Source organism: Clarias gariepinus, chromosome 23, assembly GCF_024256425.1.
Source record: "Clarias gariepinus isolate MV-2021 ecotype Netherlands chromosome 23, CGAR_prim_01v2, whole genome shotgun sequence".
NCBI classification, from domain to species: Eukaryota; Metazoa; Chordata; class Actinopteri; order Siluriformes; family Clariidae; genus Clarias; species Clarias gariepinus.
Genome location: NC_071122.1, coordinates 16522337 through 16548032, shown reverse-complemented (window position 1 = coordinate 16548032; position 25696 = coordinate 16522337). Strand labels below are relative to the sequence as shown.

General features: G+C 36.1%; 1 protein-coding gene across 7 annotated transcripts in view; it reads left to right on the top strand.

Annotated features, from left to right (window-relative positions):
• The window catches only part of nfasca (neurofascin homolog (chicken) a), a 59045-nt gene extending 33595 nt beyond the window's left edge, over positions 1–25450 (top strand). For 2 of the 7 annotated variants that reach the window (XM_053483890.1, XM_053483888.1), the window contains 16 exons: positions 242–283; positions 1589–1690; positions 1820–2017; positions 2373–2443; positions 3402–3624; positions 3702–3817; positions 4968–5178; positions 5322–5441; positions 5967–6140; positions 6911–6943; positions 12338–12568; positions 13007–13126; positions 16997–17146; positions 18867–18998; positions 19155–19224; positions 24481–25450. In XM_053483890.1, the coding sequence (XP_053339865.1) occupies positions 242–283; positions 1589–1690; positions 1820–2017; positions 2373–2443; positions 3402–3624; positions 3702–3817; positions 4968–5178; positions 5322–5441; positions 5967–6140; positions 6911–6943; positions 12338–12568; positions 13007–13126; positions 16997–17146; positions 18867–18998; positions 19155–19224; positions 24481–24709 (2222 nt within the window). In that variant the 3' untranslated portion in view covers positions 24710–25450. Of the gene's footprint in view, positions 1–241; positions 284–1588; positions 1691–1819; positions 2018–2372; positions 2444–3401; positions 3625–3701; positions 3818–4967; positions 5179–5321; positions 5442–5966; positions 6141–6910; positions 6944–12337; positions 12569–13006; positions 13127–16996; positions 17147–18866; positions 18999–19154; positions 19225–19366; positions 19444–24480 lie in introns of those variants that run through there. The other 5 variants (XM_053483895.1, XM_053483894.1, XM_053483891.1 and 2 more) reach the window with 4 other exon arrangements.
• The last annotated feature ends 246 nt before the right edge of the window (positions 25451–25696 follow it).

Here is a 25696-nt window from a genome sequence, read left to right as displayed (position 1 = left end):
TGTTTTTTTCTTTAGATAGATTGGTGACCTGTAGATAGCATTGTAATTCCATAGAATTCATATTCGTAATGCTTCTTTTATTTAACCTTAGCTACAGTAGTACTTGAAATGTCTTTCTAGTATCTACAGTTTTTCTCATCTAAGTAGCATAGTTAAGTGTTTATGTGTATAAACGTTTAGTTTAGGTTAGTGTTCACTAACAGACCTACTAACCCATAACGTTTTACCTTTGAACTCACAGAGGATGAATCCATAGCTCCCTCAAAACCTAGTGCCTTAGCAGGTAACAATTATTCCCTTTTCTGCTTAAATAAGGATTTTTATGATTATTGTTTTAGTTTTGCTCATTTGATTTGACTGTAACTTGATGACTGTTTAGACAGGTGGCAAAGTGGCGTAGTGTTTAGCACTGTCGCCTTGCACCTTCATGGTTAGGGTTTTATTCCCACCCGGGAACAATTCTTGCCTCTGTGTGCATGGAGTTGGGCTTGGTGGTTAGTTCAATAACATGAGATTAGGCTAATTGACGTTCCCAAATTGTAGTCTGTGAATATGTGTGTGTGTTCTGTGATGGATTGGCACGCTGTCCAGAGTGTACCCTGCCTTTGCCCTAAGTCTTATGGGAGTCCCCCCCTAAGTCCCTCACGACCCCGTGCACAAGATAAAGTGATACAGTATAGGCAGTGAGTGAGTGAGTAAGACTGTATAATTACCAGATCCACATTTCTAACTGTGATCTATACTTCTGCATACTAGTATTAGGATTTTTAACTTATTTTCAGAAAATTGGTGTCCAGATACTCAGGAGAATCTGAAACTGTTTACAAATATTTTTAAACAATGGCATTCAATACGTCCGTGATACAAGCCATATAAATTAAAAACCTGATGTTCACATGCTGCCTGTCATGTTTGGAAAAAGGTTATCAAATACTGTATGCCGGCATAATATTAAAATAAATCTTTCTTAGGAAATGTCCAATAGAGCCATAATGTTTCACACAAACCATGATTTGCTAAATTCTAGCTAAAGTAATAACTAGAATATTGCTGAAATCGCTCAATTTGTTTGCAGTAAACAGGTCTGGCATTTGCAGTTGAATTCTGTTGCTGTTAATTGATAATGTTTAAAGCCAGTAAGAGAAGCCACTATTAGGTTGGAAAAACAACCTAATAGTGGGTTATACTATTAGGTTATACAGTAATGATTATGTGATTTCAGCTCCAAGAATCTGTATTAAACATATAAATTAATAATAATTCTGTCAATGTCTGGCTAATTCTGTTAAAATTTCTACCTAAATATTTATTTTTATGAGATAACCACAAAGCATGCATATGCAAAGCGATGTCATTGTATAGTGTTTATTTATTCATTTATTTATTTATTTGATCATAGTATAGTTATCAGATTAATAAAAATGACTGTACTGTAAGTTGCATGCGAATGACAAACGTTGTTAGCATTTGGCAAATAGATAGCTCTTCATTTCAAGTCCTGTGTGTTGGTACAGTAATGATAATTCAGATGCTGACTTTGGAAAGATGACACAGAAGGCTAAAATGTGATGTCATTTCTCACATTTAGATCGTCCTGATCCCCCTCAGGATCTGGAGCTGTCTGATTTATCAGCACGCTCTGTCCGGCTCACCTGGATCCCCGGGAACGAGAACAACAGTCCTGTTACACGTAAGATTTATGTCATTGTTCTTCACCCACATTTTATGTGAATATGTATATGTTACTTTAATATCCCATGTTTAAAGACTTCATAAAGTAATAAGTAGTTATAGAATTTGGTATGCCACATCTTTGCAGAATTTCTTGTTCAGTATGAAGAGGACAGGTGGCGTCCAGGTGAATGGCAAAATTTATCGAGTTACGCAGGAGATCAGAATTCTGTGAACCTGGATCTGTCTCCGTTTGTGAACTATCAGTTCAGAGTGATCGCCATAAACAGTGTGGGTCAAAGCCGACCAAGCCGGCCATCAGCCCGCTACCAGACCAGTGGAGCACGTAAGTGTCTGAGGGCAAAGGGACAAAAATTTTTAAAGGAGAAAATATTGCTGTTCTGCTCCAACGATCTAACCAGCGGCTGTACTGAATGCAGTCATTTTACTCCCTTATATTCCCAGATGTTGGTGAATCCCAGATTATATTGCTTATTGTTGTTTATATATTTTATTTATCAAAATTATGATGGTTATTAATCTGTGACTCAAAATAAGGGGAAATGTTTAGGGGGTTTAATTAAAATTAGTATAATCTATCTTAGGGTGATATAGTAAATACATTTGAGAAATTTAGAAAGTTTTATATTGTAAACAATTAGTAAGATGCTAATATTATTTATTTATTTATTTATTTTTAGCCCCTTATGTTAATCCCCGTGGCCTTAAAGGGTGGGGTACTAAGAATACCAACATGGAGATCACTTGGCAGGTGATTACTGATGCTCATCTTCTATTTACTTCATGAAATATAATCTATGTTGACTTTGAAGGATTCAATTTAAAAAAAGTATCTTATGTTCTTATATCTGTTTACATTATTACTTTCCCTTAGACTTTTGCCCTAAATGAATTACCTTATCAAATTTGTATGTCTTTCTAGCCATAAAAATAAATACATACAGTGGCATACAAATTTACAAATTTCTCAAGAAGTTCATATATATATATATATAGTGTACTGTGCAAAAGACTTATCCATTAAATCACCATATTATAAGCGGTAACAATCATTACATGTACAAAATCATTCAGTATTTTCATATACCTAAAAATTAATAAATAACATTATAGGAAAATATATACATGGCTGTAAAGAAAAAAAAAATACAAGTACAAGACAGACCAGTTTTCAGATGGAAACAAAAAACCCAATGTACACTCCTAGAATTTGCATAAAAATAGAAAGGAGCGAGTGTGACAAAGTTACCAAAAGAACTCATATTCTCCAGCATGCTCAGTAAAACCTAACAGCTGTTTTCTTATAAAACTGCACAAATCTGTGTCTAAAACTCCTGATTTTAAGCAATGACTTCAAACATTGACTGCTTATTTTATTGATCTTTATTGATCTTTATAGAAGTTTCTTTTATGCAGAAATGTTTTCAAAAGCATCTTTAGCTCATGGCATATTTTTTATCTTCCCAAGACTTTTGCACAGTACTATAAGTAAAACATTAGGTTTTTCTGTCAAATTGATAAATAAATGGAAACATCTAGAGTGTACTTTTAAATATTTATGGAAATGTAAAGTTACTGAAACTTTCTCTGATGAATCTTTGCTGAAATATTTAAAATTTTTCTAAAGCTGTAGGAGGGTAAACTATTTACTTTTATAATGCTGTATAATGTCTATTTCTTTAAACTAATATATCTATCTTTGATCAAAGCCCTTACTCGATAACGAAAGGAATGGACCTGAACTTCGTTACGTGGTCTCATGGAGGACGAAGGACTCAGGGGAGCAGTGGAAAAACATCACTACTACCAATACAAAGCATGTGGTCACTAATACAGACACTTATGTCCCCTATGAGATCAAGATTCAGGCAGTCAACGAGTTTGGTTCAGGTCCTGAGTCAAACATAGTGATTGGCTACTCAGGAGAGGACAGTAAGTACAGTACCTGCATTTTAATTATGTATGTGCTTGAAATACCACAGGCTTCACTTTTTGCACTTTTCCGTCAGAGCCATCTGAAGCACCAGGAAACCTCAGAGTGACAAAAGTAAACAGCAATAAAGTGAATATAAACTGGAACCCTGTTGAGGCCAGATCCATTAACGGAGAGTTTAAGGAGTACAGGGTAAGGTCTTACCTTACAGTACTTACTGTCAATCTTGAAGTGAAACTATTTTTGCAGGTTTTAGATTTAAAAAATTTTTTTTAATAAAGCAAGACGTATTACAAACTGATAGTGAAAGAAAGAAAGAAAGAAAGACAAGCACGCAAAGAGACAGAGGCAAAGACCCAGCCTCTGTCCTCATAGACACTCATAGAGAGAGAGAGAGAGCACGCCAAACGCATTAGTTAAGCGTCCACTCTCAGTTTGAGTTAATAAATAAACAAAACTCTCTCTCTTGTATAAATACTCTGTAAGGACAAAGGCCCCAAAAGGATATAGTTTTGTTTTAGTTTTCAGATCCCCGTCTGTTCTTGCACAGACGGCGGAGCTCTGTTTATCTTGTGTTTTAGTTTTCTTGTATTTCCTTGTATTAGTTTTTAATTAATAATCCCACACTATCTCTAAACGGAAAGGTCTTCCCGTGTGTATTACTGTATAAGCATTCTCACAAACACCTGTTTTATTTACCCCCCCTCTGTTAGGGCTCTTAAAAACATTGTTACATCTCAAGGTGCGGCTCTCCATACTACACCATATAACACATTTTAATTACAAAGATCATGAGAAACATTATAAACAATAAATGAAATAAATTCCAGCTTACAGCATTATCAGCCTGTATCTGTATCAGCCCGGGTCTACTTTAGTAGTTAAGGCAAGGGTGAAAAATTGAAGGTATTGATTTGGACAATTTTATCTGATTTGGATGGACACTAAACCAAGCTTTATGGGATGCTGTAGTGTAAACAGAAAGTATCCCTCCCCCCCCACACATATATATATATATATATACATATATATATATAAATATATAAATAAATATATATATATATATATATATATATATATATATATATATATATATGTGTGTACAAAATGCCTCTCATATATGTATGTATGAAAAGTACAGTACAGTATGTATCAGGAAAGAAAGGTTTTATGCACCCATGTATGCTGCTTCCAATCAAAGTATGTGAACTATAATTTTGAGTATACCTGAACCTGAGCTGGATTAATATCCGTACATTTCATACAGTAGCATATGTGATCATTTCTGTCAGTGGTAAGGGGCCTAAAATTTTTTATTACTTTTCTTGTCCAACAATTTAAGCTATACTACTGGAGGGAGGCCAGCCTGGTGAAGGACTTAAAGGTGAATAAGGACAAGAAAACAAAAGGTTTCTTTAGCGATGTGTCTCAGAGCAGTGGCGTCCTGATGGACCTCGTCCCTTACAGCAAATACAAGATGTACATGGTGGTGGCCAACAACAAATTCGAGGGACTGCACAGCAACACGGTGGAGTTTCAGACCAAGGAAGGCTGTAGGACATTTTTAATAATACAGTCCATTTGTTTCTTTTCAATTTTTTACATTTTTAAAATGAATGGCAATAATGTCTATGATTATCTTGAATCCTATTTTTTTTGCAAATAAATAATGAAGTGTTTTCTCACTTCTGAATAGTGCCAGGGGCGCCCAAATATTTTAGGATTGTCCAGAGGAACAGCGGCGTTCACTTACAGTGGAATAAACCTCTAGAACCGAATGGGATTCTGATCGGATACACACTCCAATACAAGACAGGTTAGCCCACTTCTGAATCAAAAAAAATCAGGAAAGTCCAGGAAAGGTTTATACAGTATTTGCCATGTCTTACAATAAATTCAAAATTAAAAAGATTTTTTTAAACAAATTACTTATTTCTCTACTTAAATCTAATACATACAGCTTATTGTTGAAAAGAAGTAAATAAATAAAAATAATAATTTGTCATTAATTTATAGATAATCTTCAAAACTCAGTGTTTGATGGTGTTTTTTGTGTACTTCCACTTACAGTGTGGCCTATTTATTACTGCATTGATGGTGAATACTGTAGGCATCTCAGGAAAATGTCTAATGATAAAGTTGTTAGCACAGTTACCTGATTACTGTATTAAGTGCATAAAAAGTTTACAAAATTTCAACCTGTGTCAGACATAACAATAACATTCAAATACAGTCACATTAACACAATTTTCACATTATTATTTACATTTACGAAGTACGGGACTCCAAATAATAAACAAGTTTTGGTTTAAATTGTCAAACCTCTTGTTGTGATTTCCAGTGAATGGGACGCAAGAGGGCAATCTCCAGGTCATGAACTTCTTCCCTAATCAGACAGAGCACACCATGCAACTGCCTGATCGCTTTACCCGCTACAAGTTTTTCCTGTCTGCCCGGACGCAGGTCGGCTCGGGTGAGGTCTATGCTGAGGAATCGCCTCATTTTTCCAATGAAGGTGAGCTGTCACTCATACAGCACTATATGCCACTTGGTGATGCAGCAGGAAAAAAAACAGCATGCATGTGAATCAAATAACAAAAAGTTGTGTCAATATAGTTTGGATAATATAAGGTTTTACATATTATAATTATATTTTACTACTAAACTGAAATGCAGAACTTGATTATTGACAGAGTGAAAAAGTACATCCATTTTTTTCCCTATATTCCTACTCTCATTTCCTACACATTTTAAGAAATAAATCCTACTATGAAACTGTATACAATTTCAGTGCTGGAGCACAGACTTACTGTCACAGACTTACATTCATAAGAGTAAGTGCATCAGTCTGTGTAAATAGGGAATTAGTTGAGAGTGGGAAAAGCATGTAAAAGCTCTCTCTCGCTCTCGCTCTCTCTCTCTCTCTCTCTCTCTCGTTCTCACTGAACAGAAGATTGTTTTGTAATTCTAAACCAGTATGAAGAATGCCTTCACTGAACACTGACGTCATATAGGTCAACTCAGGACAATCACCACTGTTGACCGCTGTTAGGGTCAGTGAATGGACGGTGGCTGAGAGCACAATCACCCCAGATCTTTTTTTTTTTCTGTGGGTCTGTCTGTCATCTTCCTGTCTTCCTTAGAAGCTTTTCTTTTTCTCTTTTTCTGTTCTTACTTTTTCATACCGTTTGTCTCTTAACTTCTGTGTGTTCTCAGTATTTTCTGACCTGTCCCTTTCCTCCTTCCTTTCTTGTCTCTCTCTCTCTCAATTGGTGTGAAAAGAAGACTTGACTTCAAGTACTGACCCTACAGGTGTAGGTAATGAGGAATGGCCTGCCGATTTGCCTATCTGTCTTTCTGTTTGTCTCCCTGTTTTTCCTTCTGGCCCAGTGCAGTTGTAATTAGATAGATTGCTTGCTTTATTCACAGTACATCAACACCATTATGACTGTACAATCATAGCGCTCTTTGGGCTGTATTCAGAGCTGATGATGCTGAAGGTTCAAAATACATCAATAACCAAAAAAGGAACATTTAAGACATCTGCCGCATAGGAGCTTAATGTTAATGAACCTTTAATTGTTTTTTTCTTATACTCTTTAAGATTGGTATAGCTTACCATGCTTTAAATATCATGTCAGTTGCAACATTATGTAAAATAAAAAATAATAATAACTCATGGAAATATTGATAAAATAATAACTTTAAAAATATGCAAATACAAACAATTTATGAATGAAAATTAGGAGACTAGATTTAATTGTAGCTTAATATAACGTATTATTATTAGTAATAATAATAATAATAATAATTTATCCTTATAATAAAGAAGACAAGGAAAGCTTAGTGTTTCACAGTACAAACAGGCAGAGATATCATATATGCAGTGCTCGGACTGGTACCAACAGTGCTAGATGGAGTCAAGCTGGTGTGATTAATTTATCCTGTATAAAGTGTCGCGGGGGGCCTGGAGCCTATCCCAGGAGACTTAGGGCATAAGGCAGGGTACACCCAAACATATACACAAACTCACACACTCATTCACACACTATGGGTAATCTGGGAACGCCAATTACTTAGAAACCAGAGTACCCAGAGAAAATCCACCAAGCACGGGAAGAACATTCAAACTCCATGCACACAGATCCTGAGGTGAGAATTAAACCCAGACCCTACAGGAGCAAGGCAACAATGCTAACCAGTAAGTCTCTGTGCCCCTGGATTGTTTCTCATATTTATTAATATTTGTATTCAATATATTTAATAATAAATCAGGCTTTGGTTTATTCCAAACTTTTACATAGTAGTACCAAGAGCAGTATTTTGACATTATTACTAGATTCTTAAGATACTTACTTTGAGAACGATTTTGTGAGATCCATTTTATTAAAACAAGGAATTAATTACGGTACATATCTTTAGTTCACTTTCTATAAAGGAACAGTAATGGCTCAGGTGGTTGAGGCTCTGGGTTGCTGATTGAAAGGTCAGGGGTTTTCACCACTGGTGGGTCCTTGGGCCAGACCCTTAACACCTCACCATATATACTGTAACACAGCTATTGCATGCAGTGCTGGTCCCAAGCCTGGTTAGAAAATGGATCTGTGTACATGGACATGGACTTCTTCTTCTTTTTATATTTATTGAATATTGAAATTGTTGTACTTACTATGCAAGGCACACCGTAGTCAAGCCTCTTAAAATACAACACACTGTGTCTGGGCTGGTCATAATGAGTGTCTCCTGACTGGGGCATTTTTTGTATAATTGATGGTATCCAAGCAATTCAGTCGGTTCTATAAAAGTATCAAAGTTTGGTACCCAGCCGTAATAGTAAATAGCATTTTAAACGATGGATATGGTCAAAAGCTGCTTATCAGAACCTCTGAAAAAGATTCAGATCTCAGAAATTGAAATATTGTAGTTACTGCGTGTTGTCAGACAGTGGTGCTGTGTACTTAACTTTAAAATAACTTGTTACAGTGAATTAATGTGATACTCCTTTTTTAAGGCAAAAAAAAAAAACTCCTGACCTTTCTGACGTGCATAGTTCTAGTATTAACTCAGTCTTTAGCTCAGCTCTGAATACAGTCCATTATACTTAACTCACCAAAGACGTGGGTATGAAAAATGCTAATGATTTATACAGTGAGGTGAGGTGTACATGTTGGGGTGACATAACATACATCCTTTAATGAAGTGGTCTTAACTGCACTGGCTGCTGTGATGGCTATATCCCAGTATAGGTGTCCACCTTTATGTTTCTGTCCATTTCACTATGTGCTTTCAGGGATGGGACTTCATTCACTCCACTGCTGTTAGCACTTACTGACACCTTGCTTGTTTAGATAAAGGGTGTTTTTATATATATATATATATATATATATATATATATATATATATATATATATATATATATATATATATATGTTCTAGACATGTAAGTTAAATAAGAGTACTTGTTTCTTTCTTATCAGTTGACCCTTTATCCCTGAGAGCATCGTTATCATGGAGTCTCTTGCTGTCACATGTTTCATGTGGCCTATCCCAGCATGCTTTTCTCATTTCACATATTAAGCATGCAGGAAACCGATGCCTTCATAATTGAGTGGTGGTTTTACATCGTGACTTGAATGTTTGAGAAACAGGGAGCTGTTGGGTATACCTGCTGAGCTCCAGCAAAGTTATACCTTGTAAGATTTTTGATTTAATGTTGTTTTAGAAGACTGAAATCTTATTTCTTCGATTAATCGCCTTGCATTGAAGCCTTTGAAGATTACCATTTTTATATTTGGCCATGCTTTCTACAACTTCCTTTTAGTGAGAAGTTTAGGAATCACTGCTAAATCCATATACCATCATCAATGCTTGCACTTTTGCCGCTATGTTTATATTTCATTTCAATCTTTTGGAGTTGTTGTACTTAGCTTTATCTTTTGTTACTTGAGGGTATCTAACAGGTAAGAATATGCATTAAGTTGCTTGCTAAATGGCCATTGGGAATGCAGAGCCCACATTCATTCTATTTCATAGAAAGCATAATACTTTTGTAAATTGTACTGTTATTGAATTCAGAGGAAGATTCTCTGACAAGCACTGTGGAGTTTATGCAGTTTTGTCTTCCGCTGGCTGCTTTTAACCGTCATACACACTTCATTCTTTTTGCCTGCTGCCCGACTCCAATTAAATTTCAGAATTGTTGAGCTTTGCTTTATTACTTAATCTCTGTGGCTGTGTTTGCATGGAGTAATAAATGGAGCAATGTGGTTCGGTGATGTTGCATTATTTTGAAGGATTTAACTAGGTGAAGCTGTAAAAGAGTAAGGCTATTCTCTTTTCAGTCGTGTGTTATCTACTTTATTTTCATTTATATAAAAATTTTATGTAGACAGATGCAAAGCCCTTTTCTGACTGGTTGCAATATGGTGAACTTTATGGTGGTGGACATGTTTTCCATGATGGAGTTCCCACAACTACATTAAATATTAGAAATAGACTTTAGACCATATGACCACTTGATGGCAGTGTTGCATCAGTTAAGATGATATTTAAACAAGTAAAATGGAGCTCCTCCTGAGCCTGCCACACCCAATATTTGATGTTTCTTTCATTTCAGAAGACGTTCAGGCGAAGCTTTAGAAAGATTGGTCTCTACAATCACATTCGGTTACAGGCCTGTATGGACCCCCTGCTCTCATTAATATAAACAATATATAAAATCCAAGTAATATATACAATATAAAAACAATGTCTGTTAAAAGTGTATTTATCAAGATTTTATTTGATATTCACATTTGATTAGAAAAAAAATTATATGATCAGGAAAAGATTTAATTGCATTAACCGTATGTTAAAATGTATTGTGGTAAGTACAATATGTTTTATTTATTGTTGTATATCAATATCATGTACGATATATACAGATTAAAATATAGGTAGGCTGTTATACATATATAGCTGGTTTACTATATGTTTCAAAGTATACAATTATGCATCGAGAATTAATAGACAAAAGAGAAAAAGAACAGTGGTGGATCATTTCCATCACAATGTATACATAACATTGCAGTGCCCAATATTGTGTAGATTCCCACATGATCAGCTCTTGTCCCTTGGGGCATGACTCCAGAGGACCTCAGGGTTTGTGCTGTGTCTAGAACCAGGACTTAGCAGCATGTCCCTTGGGTTCTGTGGGTTGCTGGGTGTGGCCTCCATGGATTGGACTTGTTTGTCAGACACATCCCACAGGTGATCGATCAAATTGGGGTCTGGGGTGTTTGGAGACCTAGACTGCGGTCTTAGGCTCTTTCCTTGCAGGTCCCTGAGAGCACTGGTGCCTTTCTATTGTTGACTCTTCCGAATAAGTATGAAACATGGGCTCCAACACAAACCAAGATCTGATTTTTCCCCCCATTGTTTAACTGGCCCGTTTTAGTAAGCCTAAAGGCAGTTGTGTATACTTGGATTCCAATTCTTGGCTGATCAGAGTGGAACCCACTGTGATCTTTTCTGTTGTCCTCTGTTCAGTGCAGACTTGTGCGATATTGATTTTTTTTTCTTCCCTGATCCAGATTTTCTATTTTAAAATATCTCAATATATTGTTTAATTTCAGAAAGAAAGAAAAGCAAGCATTTCCATCATTTCTGGATTAAGACAAATAGGGGGTAACAATTATACAGTGTTAAATAATAATTTGTCTAATTATGGATTTTATTTCGATGAATAAGCTTTGGGAAGGGGTGGGGCTTTCAGGAAATGTCTGTAAACATTTCAGATGTCACGTGGCTTCTTGTTTTATTGGGGAGGTAAAGATTGGTCTTTCACCATATGTGTGAATGATAACTTTTACTAGCCTGCTCTAATGTTTTTGCAAAGCCCTTATGAAAATGCAAAAAGGGCGGGTCTGAAAATATATATTCTGTAATAAATGTCAATGGATATTACGGCAATGTCAGTATAGTGAATATCATTTTGCAAGAATTGTTAATTGTGTTAGCTTGAACCATTCTACTCTGACATCACTCTTCAACATGGGGTTTCTGCTTGTAGAATTCTCAGAGTTGTAGAATCTAACCCTGGTCTGATCCTTTCAGTGCACAAAAACGGTTTAAATTTTAGCAGTTGTGTTCCCTGAAGATCATCAGATTCTGAAAAACTCAATTCAAATATGTCTGACATCCAAAATCATGGCACAATCACAGTTACAGAGATCACATATACCCTTTCTGTTTGATGTGAACATGACCTTGATCTGTATGACGTGATGTTATACATTGTGCTGTACTGCGCATGATGAGAGGCATGTATGTTTGCCAAAAAAGTGTAAAATAGTGTATATTTTAAATAGTTTAATAATATAATAATATTACATTTGTACCATATTGTTACTATAAATCTAACAGACCTGAGAGCTGGGGGTCTCCAGGGCTGGAACTGAAATCCACAATCCTAATCATTGGTGTAAAGAAATGCTGTTCTTGATTTTTGTTGTAAGTATATACCTGGGATTTTATTGTATTTTAGAAGCTTCCTGACAATTTCAGTGGCAGAAAAAGAAGAATTTCTAAATTGGATTTCGAAATGGTTGTGGGAATTCTGTCCAGCATTATACTGTAGCTCATGGTCATTCTCTTGTAACCTCTGTTTGTGTATCCTTTATGCTGCTATCCACGTTTTTGATATGCTTAACTGCTGCTCTGTTCCTCTCTCAGTGATCGAGTCTACAGAAGTCTTCATGCTTGCAACTCTTCCTCCCCTCTTTTCCCCACCTACATTCCCAAGTACAACCATTACAACCTCAGCAACTACCACCATTCCCCCAACAACCGATGCTGCCCCCACTACTCCTGCTCCAACTACTACAACTACAACAACTACTACTACAACTACTACAACTACAACTACCACCACTACAACTCTCCCCACCCTGCCTTTCATGCTGGGTATTTGCACAGACTTTAGTAAAAGAAAAAGGCAGTTAATTCGAATGCAGTTGTAGGTGACTGGGATAAGTTAGACTTTTCCGATGATATATTCATGATACGGATGCCTTGTCAGGCTTAAGTGGCCATTTCTGACAAGTGAGAGATGACCTTCGCCCTTTAAGAAGACATTGCCCCCAAATTAGTATTGACATAAAATCATTTGTATTGACTGTGGCATCCAATTAGCTTGTTATTCCTTTATGAGATTAAAAGACAGAATGTAATGAAGAGGCTTTTAAAGGGCCTTCATCATCGTAAAGCCAGAAATGTTTAAAAAAAAAAATTGTATAAAAGTGAAATAGCTAACATACTGGTGTAGTAAGTATTAGCTTTTGTCAATTTCCTCCAGTGGTTGAAATTTGTGAAATATACTCCTCTCCCACCTGTTCTGCTTAGCCCCGCGTGTAAAGATCTGGAATCTGACCGTGGATGCTAACAGTGACTATGCTAACGTCAGCTGGAAGCACAACTTCCCGGTTGACAGCAGCGAGTTTGTGCTAGAGTTCACACTGGACAGTAAGACCCAGATTCTCCCACTGAGAGCTTATGAAGGGAACCTCGGCGCTTTCGATCGGGTTCGCTAGGACATAAATCAAGACCAAGATCGCCTGAAGAGCTTGCCGGTTTTATCGCTGAGATATGCGTAGTCACAGATTTTGCTGTTAATCCCAGCGTTTTTTGTTCTGCGATAGCAGATTTTGTACAGACTAATGGAAGATTTATCATATCTAACAGCTATGAGTAGTGCTCCTCTTCATGCTGCGCACCTTCTTGTACAATGACCCTTATATATATTCTATTCTTGCACTTTCGAAAGAACAAAGCAGCAGTGCTTTGTTTCATCTGCCATCTATGAGAGATAAAAAGATCCAGTCTTGGTCATTTCACTGGGCCTTTGGTTTGTGTCCTTGCAAGTCCTTAAAGTTCCCTTTATAAAGCTCCTATTCTTTCTGGTGGCTTTTAGGAACAGGGAGAGATTTGAGTAAATTCAGGACAAAGGGAGTTCGATTAGGAGGAAAGACGAGAATGAGAGAAAGAGACGAAGAATAATAAAAATAACTTCTTGTTTTGGGTGAGCGTGAGTCGAAAGACAGAATCTTTATAATACCAAATGTCTGGAGATAGCGCCACTCGAAACCTGTCTCTCTCTCTCTCGGACAAAAACCCACCTCTCCTTTATTTATGTGGCTAACATCATTAATTTATGCATAATTTTATAGATTTAGCGCTTGTAGCACACATTTTTTATGTAGCACTTTGGAATTTGCACATGACACAGTACAGTTAAAGCTCTAAAGTATTCAGGTGCTACTGTATGTACTGTACGAACAATCTGATGGTGGATAGCGTTCTCCCTTCGTCTCACTCTCTCCCTATCCTCTTTCTCTCTTGGTCGTTCCTTCTTCATGTGCCTATACATTTTTCACAACAGTTTGAATCTGATTGTTCACCTCCACCTCATGTGCCTTTTTTCGCTAATATTTCTTTGTATGGCTGCCTCACTGCTGCTTAGCTTAGCACACTGCAAGAGCCTGGTTGGCATCTCATGCACAACCTAGACCTCTACTTCTTCTTTTGTCTTTTAGGGGAGAGGGATACTGAAGGGGTTAATGATTCTTAACTTTACTCGGATTTATCTCAAAGGGGCTATCAGAATCACAGACTTGACCTTGAAACATGTACATGAGGGCATGATGAAGCCATCGCACTCTGAGACGGTGTAAATGTATGCCGGCTAACGGTTTCATCTGAGGAGACCTTACAAAACATGAACATGAACCGGTGTTTTGTGGATAGATTCGATATCATGGCACTGTGTGATATCAAGCATACGCGCGCACACACACACACACACCATTGTAAAGTAACCTCTGCCGAATTCTTCACTCACACAACAGGATGTGTTATTAGTCAATTGACAGACCTGCCTTCTATCTCTCTCTCCCTCTCTTTCTCACTCTGGTCCTGTGAAGTAGCTGGCTGCAGCATGCTCCGTTTGTGCGCCATACTGTGAAGTGGTGTGTTAAGGTGGACAGGAGAATTGCTTTGTTTTGTTGTTGCCATGATTTTTTCTAGTTTGTACCTAAAAAAAAAACATATTGCCTTTTAATGCATTGTGTATTCTATGTGCATTAATATGCTTATGAAGAAAAAAAGAAAATCACATCGTAATGGTGTCTATAGGGGCCACAGGCATGCAGATTTTTTTTCCCCCATTCAGCATGTCTATCTTTTTTTTTTTTTTTTTTTCATTTCGAAAAGCTAAAGCTACAAATGATGGGTCATATTTCATTACGTGTCTATAAAACACTAAAGATAAGCTAAGCTTATATCCTCAGGTTGGTTCACCTTGTAGCTTTAGCTAGCCATCACACTTACTGCAAGTCATATTCTATTGCTGCTGTGGTTCTTCAAAGAAATAGCATAGCGTGTGCTGTGGTTTCACATTCAGGGAGTTCAAGTGACTGACTTCTTGTCGAGCAGTGTGTGACTGCTTGAAATTTAAAGCATGTTGCATGCTGTCACCAGCTTCTTAAAGTAATTCTCATGTTCTTAACTCCATTATGCAAGCTTGACTTGACTCTGAGGAGGCATAATGTGACGTAGTGCTCTTTATTTCTAGATAAGACAAGGTCTGTAGATATTTGAGACTGTTGCTCAATTTTTTTTTGTCAACCTCTAATTGGCGATACTGACTCAGAATTAAAGGCCATTAATGTTATTCTAATTGTTTTTGTGTCCTTTGTGAGGAAAGAAATGCATTTCCCTTCCTTTATATCAGTTTCTATAGAGGCATACATAATGCTTTTCCACCAGACAGTGTTGCAAATGGCTTTAAATTATAATAACCGGCCGGAGTTTTAAAAACAGATTGGTTACTAAGATTATTTATTTCTATTGCATGAACTAATTATATATATATATATAAATTTTAACTAGAGCATTTAAGGTTAATGATGCAATAAATAGTAATCCACAACAAATTCATAAATAAACATTAGCTTTTGTAAAGAGCCTTGCAAAAGTATTCACACCCCTCGAACTTTTCCACATTACGGCCACAATGTATTGTATTTTAACGAATGTTTTACGGATTTTATTGGGATTTTATGATAGAACAACACAAAGCAGCACATAATTGTAAAGTGGAAGGTAATTGATAAATGGTTTTCAAATCATTTTATGAAAAGTGTTGCGTGCAGCTATATTTAGCCTCCTTTATAATGTTCCCCGTTTTTGGGGTACATTATAAAGTGGAGAGGTATAAATACAATAGCAAGGCATTGTATAAGGACAAGTTGAAATGCTTTATGATGGGGGTTACTGTACCCAGACATGCAAGATGTGAATAGACACAGTTTTTTTGTAAAGATAAAATGTATGCATTAAACTTTTGAGCAAGTGAGGTTAACTATTAATATACTTTTAACACCTTGTTGACATTCCCTTAGTAACTGTTAGAACAGCAACATGGCGTAAAAGAGGAGGGCTGTTCTCAAAACAGTACAAAGATGTCTTTCAGAAGGCCAAGGTCAACCAGGTCATGTCTCCATTGAGGGTTTTCCCTTTTTTCTTTAAGTTGGACTATAATTATGTTAATGGTAGGCATGTTTTAAGATTCTTAGCTATTTGTCACTTGGACAGTTCACGCTCCGATTGGCTTTTTTTAAAAGATTATTTGGAAATTTCACTTTTAGGCATGTTTACAGATGAGTACTTTTCATCTAAAAAGAAAGAAACAAATAGTGGTCATGATAATGGGAAACAAATTTTGGTGCATACATTTTAGCGCAAAACTGTTGATGTCATTTAGTTTTCATTTTAAGCCTTTATGTAAGATTTGTCTTTTATGGCTTACTAAATGTACGATGAATGTGTTTAGTGATATGTTGGAATATACAGGTACTTGAAATATTTAGGAAATGAGACCCAATGAGAACAAACACACAAGACTAATACCACATGTTAGTATAGCAATTGTCTTGGTTATGTACCGTTGGTAATGGTTATCCAATATCACAATACACATTTACAAAACCATTTGTATTTTTATGTACTTTAAGAAATGCTTTCTTGTTGCTTATTTAAAAAAAAAAAGGTAAAAAAGTGTGTTAAATTCAGTTTAATCTATTGACACACTTGATTTTGATCTCAGAATTTAGACTCGTCACCATGCACTGCTCTGCCACACTGTCTGATGGGAAAATATGTATACCTATACCTACTTTTAAAAGTCCCCAAATGATTATCCTTCAATGTTTATTGACATACAGTATGGACACTTTCACCTTCTGGTCTCAATAGATCCACAGCACCTTCCAGTCATGTTTTCTGACAAGTTGCTATGTCCTGGATTCATGGACATTTGTCTTATGTCCTCCTAAGGTAATGGGTCTATGAAAACTGTGCTGTTCAAACATGAACCCCCCATTAAGCTGGCTGGGTTGATAGCTGGAGCTAAGTACCGGCTCCGTGTGTATTCCCATGAACAGCCCAGCATCACCAGCGAGTATGTCACCTTCGAGACCAGTGGAGGTGAGGCTGGCTGTATAAAGGTTGCAATGCCTGGGTTAGTTGTTTCAATGTTTTGATTAAGTATTTTTTGGAAATCAGGAATAGCGGGCTTCTGAAAATGGTTTAATTTTGTGTTATTGGCAATTGTACTTGCAACAAGCTGTAATTAATCAAAATGTATCAAGAATGTATTGTTAATTCTCTTATCCTAGACATAGCATATACGGTAAGGTGTGAAAGTGTTAATGGTAATATGACTACAGCCTATAGAAAGTCTAATATTTTACACAAAGAAATTTTCCTGGGTTTGCACTTTTAAATGCAGTGAACTGTACTGTTACAGCCATTCAAAAAAAAATAATCATAGATTGGTACCTTGGCATATGAACACCCTGCCTAATGAATTTAAACCTAAAGAGCTAAAATTTTGCAAGAAATGTAGTTAAGTTGCACCGTTCAGAACTTGTTTGCATTAGTGCGTCATTTTCGTAACTTTCACGCATGTTTGAAAGTCAAGTGAAGTAAGTTTAAATATTTTTGTGGGTCCTTTTTACATTTTGTGTAAGATTTCGTGATGACATATTATCAAGACATGATAGCATGAAGAAATGGGGCCAATTTCAGTTTTGTTTTTAAACCAGCCCGGTACCAAGAGGAATCATAAATTAGGGTTAAGTGGGGTTTATCGTGTATTTATTTTATATTTTACTTGTCTAATTTGTCTTTTTTATTTACTTTCGCATGTCTTTTCTAAATGTTTTGATAGTTTTTATATGCAAAAATACGATTAGAGTGTTGAAAGTGGTAATATTGGTAATATTTTTGAGTGGCTGGAACGGATGATCAGCATTTACAAGATTTCCTTTGGGAAAATATGTGCAACAATTCAATTTATATGCCGAGGTACCACTGTGTGGTTAACTTTTGATCCATGTGAAGATATAAAGTAAATAAGTTATGAAGGTCAGTTTTCACAGACAAATGAGTTATTCAGCTAGGGAAAATTGCTTCTTTGCTAATATCGGTGGTTTGTGTACAGAACTGAAAACCAAAATGTGCATAGTAATTGTTTACATGGTGCTAATTCTTGAACGAATGTGTGGTTGTTATAAGCTGAATGAAATTATTATCCTATAATAATATGGTGAATATGATAGCTATCTTCAGTTTCATACTCAGACTTGTTTCAACTCTTGGTTATGGACTGATTTATGATATTAACATAATAACATTGACATTTTATTCATGTGTGTATATATTGTAAATATTATATTCAAGACATTGCAAAAGCTAATGTTGCTTGCATCACAGGCTGTACTAGCACTAAGAAGCATGCACTCATGACGAAAGACGTCTAGGCAAACGGGAAACGGGTATTTGTGTGTTTATGTGGTATAATATTTTTTCCTCAAAACCCTGGAAAGAATGTGGTTTCTGGGAGTTAAAAAAAAAAAAAAGCAAAAAAAAAAGGGTTTGATAAGGCAGGTCCCAAAGCGCTCTTCTTAGTGTACTAATGTGTTGTTGTTAGCGGCTAATAAAACAGAGCGTTTCATTAAAGACTCAATTTGGGTATTGTGGTTATAAATCACAGGGAAACTGTGGTAAGTAATTCGTTAAGCTTGAAATGATACTTGATATCAGAAATGTCTTTGACATCTGTCATGTGATCTCCAAATCCCTCCTCACTTTTCATGTTTGTGTGTGTGTGTGTGTGTGTGTGGGGTATGTGCTTGCCTGACAGCCTACGTTACAGACCAAGTCGACATTGCTACGCAGGGTTGGTTCATTGGTCTCATGTGTGCCATCGCACTTCTTATTCTCATCCTGCTCATTGTTTGCTTCATCAAAAGAAGCCGAGGAGGGAAATATCCAGGTAATGCACAAATTGCTAAACATTATTACAAATATTTTTTACATTATATTATCCTAAAAAACATGCAATGCAGTAGATAGGGTACATGAATATTTGTTTACACTGAACTGAAATTAATTAGCTAATTCTGGCCGCATTCATTCCCTCTGACCATAGTAAGAGATAAAAAAGACCTCCCTTTGGACCCGGTGGACCACAAAGACCAGGATGGATCATTTGATTACAAGTAAGTGTGTCCTGCTTTTATAATCGCTTCATATAATCACAAGTTTAAACTGTATGTACTGCCCTGTGATTCTGTAGATGTTGTATTGTGCATGCATTTGTGTTTTTACCTGATAGTGAGTGCCTTTCTTTGCCTGTTTCAGGTTAGCTTGGAAAACGTAGAGACACGAGGGGGACATGCCGTTCTATATGTCCTAATCAAAACTAATCAATGGCATTGCAAACGCGTATTAATTAAAGATTGACTTAATTAAATGTTTAACAGGATTAATTTAACAAACTTTAACTTAATACTTTACACTAACCACAATCCTGTTAGATCATTTTCATTAACACAATCTGATATTAACATTTAAAAAAAAAAAACTTTCAAAAACCACAATCTCAATAGGCAAGTTTAAGCTTTGCCAAGAGTCGTATATGGGTAATCACTACCAAGAGGCTCACCAGTTTATCAATGGTGTTAATATAGAAGAAGAAATGCTTAATGCATTGACGTCAGCTCTAAAAAGCTTGGCCAGAGATTTAAAAGTTCCGTTTGACATACCATTTGGCATAGTGTCTGACATCACAGATGGTGTGTGTGCTGTTTGGCAGCTAACAATACTTTGCAGTGTGGTGCTAATCATATCTATGGCTTTGTTCTAACCTCACAGAAAATCGTAATATTCATGCACAGAATCGCTTTCTGGCCTGATCTTAAATTTGTTCCTTCATCCACCATAATATTTGTACAGAGATATGCATCATGCAAAAACTTTCATATGGATGGTTTTCTTTAATAGAACATCTTAACACAAATCATTTACATAAGCTAACCAGTGCATTACAAGTTATGAGTGTTTTATCGCCTTTTTGCGTTTATCTTTACTAAGTCATTAGTAGTTCTGGTACTAACACCTCTGTCCCTCTCAAATTAAATCCTTGTTCCTCCAATCACTGAACATTGTTAAGGAACGAAAACAGGTATTTGATTTCAGCACAGCATCTCTTTTGGCCTGAGCATGCCAGCTATTGGTTGTTTCATGAAGGGGAAGTCAGTTACAGTAAAGGGGGGGGAGTATAGCTAATATCAGGTCATGGTGACATGGTGTAGTTCTTCAAGGGTGTCAAACACTTGTATATATATATTTCAGTGCACTTTTTGAGTCATTTTTGTCTACACTGTAAGAAAAAATCTACTCGCAGTTTAGAGGATTAAGAAATATTTTACGGATTTTTACTAAATTTAGACGATTGAACACCTTCAATAAAGCACCAGCACTAGAAGTTTAGCAGTGAAACACCATTATTTCACAGATTTTTCCCAAATTTATATGATTAACATCTTTATTAAAACAGCACTAGATGTGTAACAGCAAAATGTTTTTATTTTACAGTTTTTTTTATCTAAATCTATTACAATCAAACACCTTCAATAAAGCAACAGCATTTGACATTTAGCAGAGAAACCCTGTTAATTTTTCTAAATTTAAGATCAAACACTTTTAAATAAAACAACAACACAAAAACTGTTTTTTCACAAGTTTTTTTTTTTATACATTTCTATGAACACACATGTTCAATAAAGTCTTAACACAAACTCAAAATTATAATATCTTAAACATACTGAAATGGCAAAACGGACAGTCCAATGTATTCAAGAAAGAATGATCCTCTTCCAAACAGGCAGTAAAGACCTGGATCCTTGGTACATTAGGGTGGATTGGAAGAGAGAAGAAAAGAACACATTAAGATCTTAAATAAAAAAAAAGATAATTTTCTCTGTTGGCCGAGAAACAGATTAACAAAGTACTCGAAATCATACAGTATTTAATACTAGATATGGTAAAGAGAACCTCAAAAACGTTTTAAATAGGGCCCTGTTTTTTTTGTATGAGAGAACATAATCATAATCAGTCCAGTATCAAGTTTAAACGCTACAACCAACATTGACAAAAAGGCTATGCAATTTAATCCAACAGGACAAGCATGTGCATCAATGTAAACAACTTATTTTCACCACTGACAGGCTCATAAACGTTATAAGTGAGACAATACAAAAAGAATCTCTACACAGTAAAAAAAAATTGGACTCAAAATGATCCAAGGTTGAAGGAGTTCCCTTTTAAATCATCATGAAAAGATTCAAAGTAGTCTTATATTGCACTCCATACTAACTAGTGATGGAGTGATGGTCTCTCTACTGGATGTCTCTTTTCCCATGTTCAATGTTTGATCCAAAAATGTAAGCAAGTTTCATTGTCACTGGCAGTAAACAGAGCTGGAAAATCTCTATGAAATTAGAATACGATGTGTCAATGTATATACTGTATTATAGGCCTATATGTAAGAATATTTACATTAATATACATTTATTTTGACTGATGTTTATTGACATTAATTTACTGAATGAAATGAGTCATTTAAAAAAAATTTATCTCTGACCTTGTCAGGCTAACAGTGTCTGACCCTAATACTTATACTGCAGTTAGGTTTCAGAGTACAGTACACACACTGACTCACTCTCGAAATTCCTAATGCGCATGCTCTTAAAGAGCTTGCTAACCCTCCCTGTTCATCTGACTCCTTTACCTTTATAGGTGTAAGTGAATTCCTGCAACTTCTCAGCAGTGACATGGCGAAGTAATGTTAATGGTACCTGAGACGTGCGCTTATTTAAATGCGCCAATCAGAAAGAGGTAATTAGAATATCCTTGCCTCCAGCTGCTGATCAGATTCTGATTCCAGCTTCTGATAGGCTGTGACAGTAAACGCGGTGAGCGCGTGGAGTTTTCGCTAAAGTTTTTGGAACAAAAATAACACCAGAGTTTCCCTCATACAATCAAAATATCAAAATGTAAATCAACATAACAGTCGACTTAATAATTTACAGATAATGTCTATAATTTTGGAGATTTGTATGTAGTTTTTAAAAAAAGGAAAACTACTATAGAATTTTTAATTTATTTTCTGTAAAATTAGGACTTTTTTTTTTTTTACAGTGTAGCTTATAGCAACAACGTCACTGAATATTTGTGGACGAGAGCAGGTTGCCAGGTCCATAAACGCTCCCCATAAAATACTATGAGTGATTGCTTTTTTTTTTTTTTTTTTAGAAGTCTGTAATTTTAAGAGCCCATCACATAGAGGTCAAATTGATTCACAGGAGTAGCAGTGAAGGGCAAACTGCCTTTCCGTTTGCCAGTGTTTGAGACCCTTGAGGTACTGTTCTTGTTTCCAGCAAGACAGCTATAACGACATGAAGCAAACTGTTTTTCCTGCATGTGGTTTTAATGACGGCACGGCTCTAATATGGCCTGTAGCAAAATCATCTCAACGCTATGTTACATGCATGGAAAATGGGAAAATGGGAAAATTTTGCTGGGTCTGTAAAAATGTTGTCATGAGTTTTAATTGTCATAATTTACTGGTATTCTCTCTCTCTCTCTCTCTCTCTCTCTCTTTATACATATATATATATATATATATATATATATATATACACACACACACACACATGCACGCACAAAGAAACAGCGTGTAGCTTGTAAATTTAAAAGATTACTAGGGGCACAAACATAAAATACAATTTATTTGTTGAATACAATGTGTGTTTAGCTATTAGCACATTTCCATTCTTTTCCAGTGGCTTCTTCTAACTGGTTTCCCTCCTCTATTTTTAACCCTTTTGTCATTTTCCCCTCTTGGTCCATGAAGGTCTCTTGAAAGGAAAAGGTACGAAAGTAGAGGAAATGGCTGCTACAAACTTCCTACACCCCAGTTTCTGCTTTGAGTTTTTGAATTTAATCAGTTAACGTGTCAGTCAATAAAACTACAATATAGTGTATTAGAGCTAGTTATTTAAGAAAAGTGATCAATGTTATCATAGAGGGAGATTCTTTACCATAACTCTTTGTTAGACCTATGGGTTGACCCTAATGCATCAGCTAAATTAAATTACTCAACATCATAAACATCAAGGCTTTTAACCTTTGGCTTAAGTTAACCCTAAACAACTTTCAGTGTCCAAGCTAGAATCCATTATTGAATTAATAACATGGATTAATTAAGGTTTCTGAATCATTTCTTTAAACAATTTTATGCAATAAGATATTTATCTTTTTTGCCTTCTCATTCATAACTGGTGGTTAATCGATTAAAACAAAAACTCAGGTAAGCAGTTTGAGGTTGGCCTGTATCTCATTTTGATGGATGCTAGACGATTGTGGTAGCGTTAAAAAAATGATTGCTTAAATATAGTTTCAATTAAGGAATTCACTTTATTAATGTTTCCCGATTCTTTTCCAATGATCCTGTAATTACACGGTTGCTGATAATGGTGGGGCTCTAATAGAGCAAGGAACCATGTCTTCTAGCCTTATCATAATTTTTATAAGCAACAAAATGACAAAATATATCTGGGCTATATTTATTGCTTACTTGAAGATTTCATATAATTAATGCATTTTAATAAGGCAGAATTAATATTATTGATTCTCATAAAGAAATAAAAGGAATAGGACCTACTGTATTTCCTGCTTAAAAAGTAATAAAAAAAATAAAAATAACAAACCTTGGGTAAGCATTTCTTTTTTTTTTTTAATGCTTTTTTGTGCCACCTTGCTAAGGGGCTACAATGCAATCTTGCATGATTAGGCTTTCTTCTTATAAACAGCACCAGCATGCAGTTAAAAGGATATATGTGCTCTAATTATTGACTGAATACTGCCTGAACGATGAATAATGATTTTCAAAAGCCCACAGAAGCAGTTCTTGACTAAAGGGACTGCCCCACCTACGTTGTAACCCCCAACCTCCTTTGTTTACCTTAAAAGTATCTAATTGTTTTAATAAAGCCTTTGAAGTCTTAGTTTCTCAATCATTTCTATCTCTTGTTGTTCCAATGAGTTAAATAAGGGTTTGCCTCTTTGCTATCCAGTGCAAATTTTTCTTTGTGCTTTAAAATTGCAAAGGTAACAAAGGAGTATGGCAGCTCGAGTCCCCTTCTGTGTACTCTTTGCTTGTTACCCCAGTTGCAGTAAGCGTAGGAACTGAAGTGTGCAATTCAGTGGATACGATGCAGTTTACTGACTTCATTCTAGCTGCTGCAATTCTGCTTTGTGAGCATAAGAATAACTGGTCTGTGGACTGACCACTTCAGTTTATAGCACTTTTTATTCTAACTTCAATTCAACTTTACGAGTAGCTGCAAAGTGGAATGCTACAGTACTGTAGCGTACAGCAATCACTCACACTTTTTCTTCTTCCCCAACAGCAGCGACGAGGACAACAAGCCATTACAGGGAAGTCAGACCTCTCTAGACGGCAACGTCAAGGAAAGTGACGACAGTCTAGTAGACTACGGAGAGGGAGGGGACGGCCAGTTCAATGAGGACGGCTCTTTCATAGGCCAGTACACAGTCAGGAAGGATAAGGAGGAGACGGAGGGCAATGAGAGCTCAGAAGCCACATCACCCGTCAATGCCATATATTCTCTGGCATAGATTCTTCCGGAATGAACACAAGGCCAAATGCACACACAGTTAATTCAATATATACATAGAGAGAAATCTGGAACCGCATATATACACACTTAACATTGAGATGCACAGTCGCTATGAAGAAATCAGGGATGAGAAAACAAACCCCTGGTGGAGGAAATTCAGAACTCAGACTTCAGTGTGCCTTTAGGGCAATGGGGCACAGGAAAGACAAGGCAACCTGAGACTTTCAAGCATTTTCTGTGGCTTATTTTTTATTTTTTTGAAATCCTGAACCCACATTCACACTTTCTAATATCAGTGAAAAGCAGACACAAGCAGCAGTCCTGCGACTGTGGGCTGAAACAACAAAGGAACGACGGCAATGCCAAAAATCTGATAAACGCGTCAATAAAAGATTTATGAATGCTGAAATCAGTGCTGGCACAGCTTGCTGTACCATAGAAATCTATGCACTAATCTAGTACCATGATTTACCTTTGGTTAAAATTGGGTGATCAAATGTTTTCTTCTGCAAAAAGCATTACGTTACTGTTAGGTCACTGTTAAGTCACTGAAATGCTATACTTCCTGGCACCTGTGCTCTAGCAGTGGACAAGTCTGCTGTAGTTTGCCTATCTTTGCAAGTATATTTTCATTGGCTGCATTTATAGCCTTTGTAATTATCACTGCTGATGTTTATGGAGTCAAAGGCAAGCACCATCATTTATCAAAAATAAAATATATCAGAAAAGACAAAAAAAACATAACCAAACAAGCAAGCAAGCAAAGAAACAAAGCATTATTTTGAAGCATGATCATGTTTGTGCAAGAGACAAAAAGAGGTTGAAAAGAAGACTTTATCTCTGTTAGCTCAATAAAACAATTGTATGATCTTTTTTAATAGCTGGCACTATATATTGGATAATGGGAAGGAGAAGGCTGATAATGAGGGTGATGATTAATCTGACAACCTCTATTTTTCTAGTATTTTGGGCTGTGATCTTTGTT